Below are 10,322 nucleotides of genomic sequence, written 5' to 3' on the forward strand. Positions count from 1 at the left end.
CAAGCAATGCTCTCCGAAGTTCCGGTACACATGTAGGAGGTGGTTGACGGGCTGCAACTCGTCGGCCAAGCATGTCCCACACATGCTCTATCAGATTCAAGTCAGGTGAGAATGCTGGCCATTCCATACGGGTTATATCCTCAGATTCAAGGCATTCGTTTACGATGTTTGCTCGGTGAGGACGGGAATTGTCATCCATAAACACAAATTCTGCGGCACCCCTAAACAAACGTACATGTTGTTCCAGAATGATGTCCCGATAAATTTGGGCTTTCATGGTTCCGGTTTGAACATGCAGATCTGTTCTGGAACCCAGTATAATTCCACCCCAAACGAGCAATGCTGCACCACCGTAACGGTGTCGTTCAATGATGTTGTCTTGGTGGTAACGGGTACCAGGCGTTCTCCATATGAAAGTCCGACGTGAATCAGACTGCAAGCTAAACCTGGACTCGTCGGAAAACATCACACAAGCCCACTGTGACGATGTCCACATTGCATGTTCTCTACTCCAGGCTAATCGCTGCCGACAGTGAGTTGCCGTGAGCGGAACACGTCTGACAGGCCTGCGAGCATATAGACCAATATCTCCCAAATGTCTGTACACTGTTTGCCTTGAAACTGTGGTACCCGTGGCTGCAGATAGCTGACGAGACAGGTCGGATGCTGTGCTCCGTCTGCTTCTTTTGGCAGTTATTGCCAATTCGGCGTTGTAAATCGGGGGGTGACCTGTACTGTAACGTCTACTGACATTTCCGTTATCTTGGAATCCTTGCCAAAGCCTAGAGATGACACTTTGGGCAATTCCAAGTTCCTCGGATACTTCCATCTGAGTACGCCTACATTCCAGGCGGCCGATAATTCTACCACGTAAAAAATCATCCACATGCGTTTTCTGTGTCATAACTATTCGCTTATGGCACTGAGCGCCTTACAGAACTCTTGTGAACAATTTCACTTGTTTGCCACCATTCCTTATATACTCCCCTCTTACAATCTTGTCATTGTGACGTACTATCGGCATCATCTGGTGGCTTCCTGAAATTCGCATATCATTCTTGCAGATGTGTGTGATAATTCTACAGGTGAAATTTTTACTTTAGATTTCGATTTCCGTGTGATTCTGAATTATCCTTAATTTATGGACATGAGTGTATGTATTCTATCTCTTTTACTATTATACTTATCCTTATCTATTATACTTTTTCATTATAATTCCTACTTGTTTCTCTAACGTGTGGTTAGGTTAGCATAAGGTTACCAGATCTATCGCCGATTCGCCAAGTAGAGATAATGTAAATTTCTTGCCAAAAGCTTGTACGTGATGTGGTTGAGTGTTGATTTGCACTCGGTATACTTTATCGGTAAAATGTTCTAGAATAGTAATTTTTTAGTAAGCAAAACCTCTTGATTGAAAACCTGAGTGAATTAATGTCTTCCCCATAGTATTTCCCTTTTAACTTTGGTCTGGAAAAACATCTCGGTTTGAGTCTGGACAGAGTCCATCGAGCGGGGTTGCCCTGCACCCAAAGCCCCACCCTCCCATCTTCGGCTCTCTTCGAGCCCCGGCCACGAGAGGGATGGAGTGGTCTTGGGTGTCCTCTCTTGAGGGCACCCGAAGCCTCCTCTCATCCTCTTCTCTCGTCGAGCCCCTCAAAGATGAGATAATTTTTGCCATGGACCTCTTTTTGAACAACCACTACCCTAGGAACTTCTTTAGTTTATGGATTTTTCTCCTCAGCTTAATGAGCTGTAAACGTAAATACACATAACAAAGTCCCTTTAATTGTACTACATAAATTGCAGAAAATGGCGTGAGGGTCTAATACCAATAAATGAATACACGTTCTTTAACGGAAACGAAGGTCTGTGAAGAAGATTCTGTGAGATGGGGCGCATCGAGAGTTTAGGCAAGCGTCGATGAAGGCGTTCTTGGTGCCTTGATTACCTTGGAACTTCTCGATACCGGGCACGGAAAATCTCCTGAATGGAACGTAGTGGCGGTTATTGTGATACTGCTGCTGCTGATGATGGTGTTGATGGTGGTTGTTGAAGACCCAACCTCTCGACGGTGCAGCTGTGAAAGCCCTATGGATCTTGCCGAACTGTCCGATCATGCCGAGTCTTCTCTTTGGATCAGTCCGGTGCTCTGTCGTACGAACGGTCGGATCGTGATAGTAATGACGATCGATGTTTCCAGTACTGACAATCGCGGGATTCGTGAGACCACCGATGTTCCCAACTTTGTGCCAATCTCTGACCCTAGCGTCATCTATCGCTGTGTCAGGGAAGACGGGGGATTGTGTGGCAAAGTTGTTTTCCAGATTCTCCAATCTTTTTGCCTTCGTTGCATCTGTCTTCAGGATAAAATTTTCTTTCTCGTGATTGGTTGCTTCGTCGTGATCACCAGTGACTTTGTGATTCACGGTTTTCGCGGCTGTGAATGCACTCCGCTTTTTCACTTGTTTGGTGATTTTCGAAGGGTTGTTCAGTTCGAAATAGCCCGAAGAGGTATTGTCCCTCGATTTTCCGTTGAAAAATCTCGTAGGATTGGCGTTACGTCGTTGGTGATCGTACGATTTCTCGCTATGGGTGATTACGTCTCTCGAGGGCTCTTTATTCTGATTGGTAGACGGACAGACATCTTTGTCGCTCTGACGTACATTTGGTGACTCTGAAATAAATTCCTTGTCAACAACGATTTTGTTGTCGCAGTCTGTGAAAATAGTGGACTTGTTGACGTCGGATTTCGTGACGGTACGAGGTGGTGTAGATTCCTTCCGGTGTGGGTCGAGTTTGCTACGAACTGAAGGAGCCAGATTGTTATCGCCGGACGAAACCGCGCCGAGTTCCACTTTGTGGCCGTCCTCGGAGACGATGGCGCTGACCGTACTTTTAGTAGTTGGCTTGACTTGTTTTGTCTTTTTACCAGGAACAGCAGCGTTTTTCCCGGCTTGTCTGGCTGTTACTGCTTGGGATGATTCGATTTGGTTCCCCGACATCCCTCTAGCCGTCTTCCCGTAATATTTCACGGAAGTCCTAGGAGGTGATTGGAGCAGCTTTGATTCGTCTGGGTTGTCATTTATTTTGGCGGAGACATTTCCATTTTCTCGCAGAGGTTTCGATGACTTATCCAATGGCGATTTACTCTCGACACTTCCGGACGAATCACGACCGAACTTTGGATAGAAGCGTTGATCTCTTCGACCGTTTTTGGTGTCTCTCCTGGCAGTCTTTCGTACGATCTCGTTTTGGACGGGACGCGTAACCCCGTCATTTCCAACCTTTTTGCCACTTATCGAAACGTCTCTTCGGCCAGAAGTTTTCACCCGGACACCCGAAGATACGCATTTCTGTGAGTCATCACGAGCCGCTTCCTCGCCATTCTTTGATCCTGCACTATCTTCAATTCCCTCTCTGCGACTTTTTCTACTACCGAAGTTATTATTCTTGCTCTTGAGCCCGTTCCACCGAGGCTCGATGTTCGAACGTACGGGGCTGGTGAAATCGGAGTTGCTGCCATATTGTGCTTGGTACTTGATAGTCCGGGCGTTCCAGTCATCCTCGTTTGTCGATCCTGAGGGAATGGTTCCGTTGATCCCATTAAGGCAATCAGGTGTCGCATCTGGATCTTTTTCGGTGGCTTTTCGAACTTCTGTGTTATCATTAGACTCAACCGAGATTTCTTCGAGATCCATTTCACCGCCTTGAATGGTTTGACATTTTTTAGGTAGCCTTACGGTTTCTCCGTAGTGGCGCTGTTTCCACTGACGCTTCTGTTTACCCGTCAGCTTGGGTGGATTTTCGCCCGTGTCGTCGGCAGTCGATGGACGTCTAGTAACCACCGTCGCCCCCATCGAGATCACGTGACTTCGTGTGCCATTTTCATAAGAACAGCCAGAGGACGTCTTCGGGTCTTCCTCCAGTGGTTTGCATTGAGCCACCTCGAATGAATTGAGCACAGAAGCTGCCGTGATTTCTTCCAAGATGCTCTTCCTGAGCTCTTCACTCTGGGCGATCTTCCCTCCGCAGCTCACTCCTATTCGTGCCAAGTCATTGAGAGTGGAATCTCCTGTACACATGTGTGCAGTATTTCCGTCTGGGACTCCGATACCGAGGATACTTTTAAGTTCCATGCTCCTGGAGTTCGGGTGTCCCAATTGCTGCTTTGCAGTGTGGAACAGATGGTGATGGTCACCGACGGTTTGTGTCTCAGCTCCGTCGCCGTTCGCATAGCTGATACCGAGCAGTTCTTTGAGATGATTCGAAGCGTACGAATCGTAAAGGTTCGGTGATGATGATCGGTGGTGGCCCATCTTCCCGGATAACGCATTGAAAGAACGGAACTCCGTGGCGCTGAATCCTCCGCGACAGACATCGATAAAAACTTGATTCGACGAGACTTCCGTAAGATGATCGTGGAACGAGGAATCCCCCGACGTATATACAGAAGAGAGGTAACTGAAGGGTCCCGTTATGCTTCTGCCGTTCAGTACCTGCGGGAAAGGGACCTGATTGTTCGCCATCGACGGATCGAACAGGGATCCCGTCACAGACATCGCAGTGGTCGTTAGAGGATAGTCTTGTTGGCGGAACGTCATCGCGCTTGTTGTCGTGATCGCGTCCCTGCCACTGCTCCTAGGATTCACGATGCACAGATTCTGGAGCATCGTATCGATGGTGCTCGTTGAAGTCTGTAACACGGTGGCCTCCTGTTCGAAGTACATGCAGTCCGGAAGCTGACCTACTGGTTCTGCAGAGTTTTCTACGAGCTGGTCCTGAGATATTTCTGGCGGCAAGCTTGAGGGTATTGAATTTGAGAGGACGGGGGTCTGAGTAGAAGCGGGCTCACCATTTTGAACGCACTGACCTTCGAGATTGCCTTGTTCACGTTGATCAAGAGAGTGTGATCCTTCACCGGGTGCATTTGCTGGTTCGTATACGGTACCGGCAACCGAAGTTCCGACGACATCGTCCTTTGAATGTGGTTCTTGAGGACTTGAGACCGGCTGTGATCCAACTATGTTGTCAAGAATGTTTTCTGATACAGGCATCTGATCGACGCAAGGAGAGACTATGCCGTTGAAATTCGATGATTCAGAGGTACTATCGAATTTAGTCTGGTTTTCATCTACCAGAGCGCGAACTTCATCCTGCGACCTCACGTTTTCGTTACCCAAACTTTTCGAGGACACGTCCTCTTCATCTTCGGAATGAGGTTTCGAATCTGACACGGAATTCGCCCACCCATGACACGATTTGCCCCAGTCCCTCTCTTGGTTTTGTATCACGTCACCGGTATCACCAATGTCGTCATCCGGGGTCGTCACATCGCCGTTCAGGTCTCCATCAGCGAGAACTGTTGGCATGACGTTCGTGATGAGATCGAACGGTCGGATGATGACGATGATTCCGTCGTCGCTGGAGGAGTCGTCGTCTTCGGAGAAGGTCGTCGTCGTTGTCGAATCCCCCGCTGCCGAAGACGGTCCATCCGACGTGGAATCTGTCGGGGTGACGCGACGGGGCTCTATCGACGACAACTTGTTCTTCTCTAGTTGCTCCTCGTGGCGGATGTCGACCTCCTTCAACATGTCCACGATGTGCTGTTGTTCTTCTTGTGAGAACCTATCGGATGAAAGGGAAATAAAAAGTCACGACATGAGATACCTATTTTTCTCTTTCCTCGCTGTCTAATTGCTTGAGGATGTATTAAACATTAAGGATGTTTTTCAATAAGAGTGACTGTTCACTAGACCAGTGGTGCGCAAACCGTGGGTCGCGTCAATGAACTAGGGGGTCGCGAAAGATTCTCCAAAATAAAAACTTCAAATAAGAAATTCGTTTTTATTTAAAAATACGTCAAAAAACTAAAGAATTCATTCAGCTGAGCTAATTATACCATGCACCATACAATGTAATTTTATCAAATTCTACTTGCACAATAATCAATATATCGGCTTCGTCATGCCATAATCACGAATGTACACTGTCCTTGCAAAAAACAAAAAAAAAAGGACGTGGGAAATGACGTTTGAATGTTTACTCTACCCATGTTACTCTATGGAAGTTGTTTTCCTAAAATGCTTTGTAACGCGTGTTTCAATAGGGTTGGATACACATTCGCGTTTCAGGCACAACTTACATAGCAAAACAAGGTATCGAAAACCAGCTGATTAAAAAAAAGAGGAAAATTTGTACATTCGTGCTTCTGGCATGCAGCGGACGATATCAAGTTAGTGCTTTTACAGGGTGACTTGGAGAGAATCACCCGATTTCAAAATCGTATATTTCTTAAAAATTAAAAACACAGAATAGAATAAGTAATATGTGAATTTACGGAAGAAATGTGACTACGCTTTTATGAAATTTTTTTTTTAATGGTTGATTTCAAACGTAGAATCATTTTGAAATCGGATTGATTCTTTCTTAATCACCCTGTATACGAAAATCAAGGACCATACACCTCGCTACACTTCCATCTTGCATAAGGGACACAAATACATCAAAAAACAAAGTAAATGTTTATATATTATACTAAAAAAAAAATTGAACACCTTTGGAAGTCAATGTCGCCTAATCAAAATCGAAACAAGCGTTTTGAAAAGAGATTTTTGGAACAGCAACGTTTATCAGTAAGAATCGGAATGTCTCAAAAAACCGGGACATATGGCCAACCGATGTAGCGGTCGCCGATGAATTTTTTTGGTCAACTGGGGGGTCGCACTTCAAAAAGTTTGCACACCACTGCACTAGACAATAATTTCCCAAACTTTTTGCTCCATCGCCCGCTTCTTCAGAATTTGTTTTCTTTCTCTCATCGCCCCCTCCCCCGCAACTCAAAGTAACCCATAAGATCCTATGTTATACCCGTAACTTCTATCGCCCCAGGACCATTCCATCGCTGTCCATTCCAACACTACACCAGACCAATGTTTCCCAAGTTTTTCGTTTCATTCTCCCTCCTTCAAAACTTTTTTCTCATCGCCCCCAACTCAAGTCAACCCGTAGGACCCTCCACTAAACCTTAAGCTTCTGCCACATCCTTGGAACCTTCCTCCCAGAGGGCGATATTGCCCACTTTGGGAAACACTGATAGACCAATGTTTCTCAACTCGTCACCACAGGTCCACGCCTCCCAACAGCGAGGCCATATGGCCCCAGGTTGGGAACCACTGCACTAGACACACATGTTTCAGAGTTTTACACACTTCAGAGGCTCTAAGATGCCTCCAGCTTTCTCTTTATTCTGATGTCTAAAGCAGGGGTTCATAACCTACACGTCGCGACCAAAAATTCGCCGTGGATACCTCAATGAGTCGTTCAAATTTACCAAAGGTGCTCTGGTTTCCCCCCCCCCCCCCCCCACTTACCAGTTCCAAGCGTCTGTTTTCGGCTTGATATGTTCTCCGCTGTGTCGTCCGGAATACAGATCGGGCGTCGACGAATGGGAATCGATCTGTCGCAGTTCGTATAAACTTGAATGCAGGCCTCGCACGTCATGCAGGAGTTCCTCCGGCGACCTGCATCTCCTTCCCCGTAAATTGTTGTTGTTGTGGACGCCGCTGTCGATCGTCGAGGACGAGCTCGTCGATTCCTTCAACCTGACAATAAATAATACGGGCAAAAACAGTTATTTTTTGGAATTTTACCACCAGATGTTATAACGTCTGATATATCTGTGTGTGTGTGCACGCACACATTTATTTTTTATGCAGAATACTGCGGGGGGGGGGGGATGAAATATCTCTCCTTATCCTTTGAGAGAGAGAGAGAGAGAGAGAGAGCGAGAAAGCAACAAATTTTCAGTATTTAATAACAACACGCCATTTAAAAACCTTTTATAACTGAAAGAATGTTTCAAAAATCAAACGGTTGCAGGGATATATTCCCTGTGCATTCAATTTAGGGCACATCCCGAATAACTACTGCAAAGATTTGTGCGTGAGTTTTGAATCACCCTGTATATACCGAAGACAAAAAGTACCTCGAATTCCGCTGAGGTTGCACCTGATGAGACGTCGAGGATGATGTGCCGTTGATGCACGATTCAGAAGAAGACCCTCTTTCCCGTTCCGGCAGCTTCCTCTGATTGGAGCCCTGAACCAGAGAGAAAAATCAAAACGATTGGTTCATCGCTAATTAACGCTGATGATTCGGTCATCAAGTAATCACAATATCAGACACCACGTAAGTCTGTTTTGATGTACGGGTTTCTTCAACGTTTCTCGAGTCGCGAGCACTGCCAAACAAAGAGTGCCCCTACTCAGGGCCGTCTTAAGAGCATCATGGGCCCCTGGGTCAAGTGATTTTTTTGAAACCCTACCAATTAAATTTTCGAAAAATTCAACCGATTCTCATTTTTCTGAGGCCCTTATTTTCTTGAGGCCCGGGTGGGCCCATGCGTTAAGACGGCACTGACCCTACCGGCAAGGATGCTCAACCTCTAGGAGAGTGCGGGACACTTCATTGTCTTAAAAAAAAAGTGTGAAGGTCCGCTTAAGTACTCAAAACCCAGTCGAGACATCTTTGAACGCGCCGCGGATCACGTGAATGATCTGGAACTGTGCGACTGTAAGCCATCCGAGCGACCTGTAAATGTACCCTACGGGGATCTTCTTTTAAGTAAATCTCTAAATGTGCCACGAGCCGCTAAAGCGACCTGAAACTGTGTTATGGGCCGTTTGAGTGATCTGTAGATGTGTTGCGGTTCACTTAAGTAATCTGTAAATATGCTGCGGGTCACTCTTAGACGATCTATAAATGTGCTGCAGGTCGCTTGAGCGATCCGTAAATTCCCCGCGGGCGACAAATGACATATAAATATTAGGCGAGCCGCTTGTGTGATGTTAGTGATCTTGTGTGATCTCTTGGTTAAATCGAAGAATTTGTAAAATGAGAGTTCGTAATATTGGGGTATGATCGTGAAATTCGTTCAATGAGATTTTGTTATATCAAGGTCCAACTGCAGAATAGTTGGAGTTAATTATATCGGGGTACGATCGCATAAACTTTGTTAATTGAGGGATCATTACATCGGAGTACGGTCGTGAAATTTGTTAAATGGGAGTTCGTTATATGGAGGACCGATTTCAGAATTCGTCAATAGGAGTATTTCAGGGATGTTCGGAAAATTCGTTAAATCAGAGTTCATTACATCCGGTTCAGACTCTGACTCATGGTCATCTAAAATTCTCAATGTTAAATCTCATTACGGTGATGGGGTCGATTTATCATTGTAAAAGTGATAAGTTTTTTAGCGTTTATCAAATTTACCAACACTTGGGTATTATGCATAATCGTCAATAATGGGGATAAAAATTTGGAGAAATATATATCAGAATTTTTATCAAAATGGTCGACGATTATGCGTAATAACCGGATTTATCCCATTTACTGTAACAAGAGTTTCGAAAGACTTGACGGATGGCAAATGAGAAAAGCACAAACTTTTACCTCGTTGTTTTCGGGACTCATCTGCCGTCTCCAAGTGGTGGCCTCGTCGGCCCTGCCACTGGCTCTACCCCACCTCCTCCTACTCTGGCCGTGCAGCACCGGTAACAGCTGGTGGTACGCGAACTGGCTCTCCGAGGGTGCCGACCGGCTGCTCCTATGGTTCGATTGGTTGTGGTGGTGGTGGAGGTGCCGATGCCCGGCTGCCAAAAGCGACTGCGATACGCTCGATTCCATGTTGTGCAGCCACGGCGGCAAAACGTACCCGGAACTTGATGTGTAGTTCATCGGCATCTAGAACATACCAGGGGTGGGGGGTATACATAGTAAAAGTGAGGGGAGTAGTAGAGGTAGTCCCATACTTGCATGAAACTTGAACTGATGATGAAAATACAAGGACTCACCAAGTCGTAGAGAAGTTGAGGTCGCAGCTGATGGTACTGGAACCGGGAAATGATCTCCAGGTAATCGTCGTTACCTATTGAGCTCGAGGCACCTAGGTTCGAGAGGTTGGAGATCTGCTGGTTGTACATAGACAGCCATCTTCGATCTCGGTTCCACATGGTTCTCCCTGCACAGTGAGTGAGTATACTTAGGTTATACCGGGTACAAAGTTTTATGAGCAAGAGGAAACTCAGAAAGTAGCCTAGATGTCTTACTCATCGGATGTGTTTGCGAAAGTATGAACCGTAATATATTTACTTCTCTGGCAACCTAACAGACCCTCAAAGGTAATTGAGATAATTAATAAGATTGATTAATAATAGTATCATTAATCAATTTACATTGATTAATGATAATTGAGATAATGATCAAAAGTAATAAGAGATAAGTGGAATTAAATCATGCGAGACTATGACCTGTTCACCCCA

The 10,322-nt window shown here is 45.7% G+C and overlaps 1 protein-coding gene across 1 annotated transcript; it reads right to left on the reverse strand.

Moving 5' to 3' along the window:
- Positions 1 to 1,764: 1,764 nt before the first annotated feature.
- Positions 1,765 to 10,013, reverse strand: LOC149084032 (uncharacterized). The gene is made up of 5 exons (XM_089235251.1): positions 9,855 to 10,013; positions 9,454 to 9,744; positions 7,985 to 8,097; positions 7,371 to 7,601; positions 1,765 to 5,625 (listed from the first exon to the last, which is right to left on the reverse strand). Exons 1-5 carry the CDS (start codon positions 10,011 to 10,013, stop codon positions 1,851 to 1,853), a joined length of 4,569 nt encoding a protein of 1,522 aa, XP_089091377.1. The 3' UTR covers positions 1,765 to 1,850.
- Between the last annotated feature and the right edge of the window lie 309 nt (positions 10,014 to 10,322).

Source organism: Pholcus phalangioides, unplaced genomic scaffold (assembly GCF_987345545.1).
Source record: "Pholcus phalangioides strain wild (caught in Gottingen) unplaced genomic scaffold, Ppha-v1.0 ptg000008l_1, whole genome shotgun sequence".
Taxonomy (NCBI): Eukaryota; Metazoa; Arthropoda; class Arachnida; order Araneae; family Pholcidae; genus Pholcus; species Pholcus phalangioides.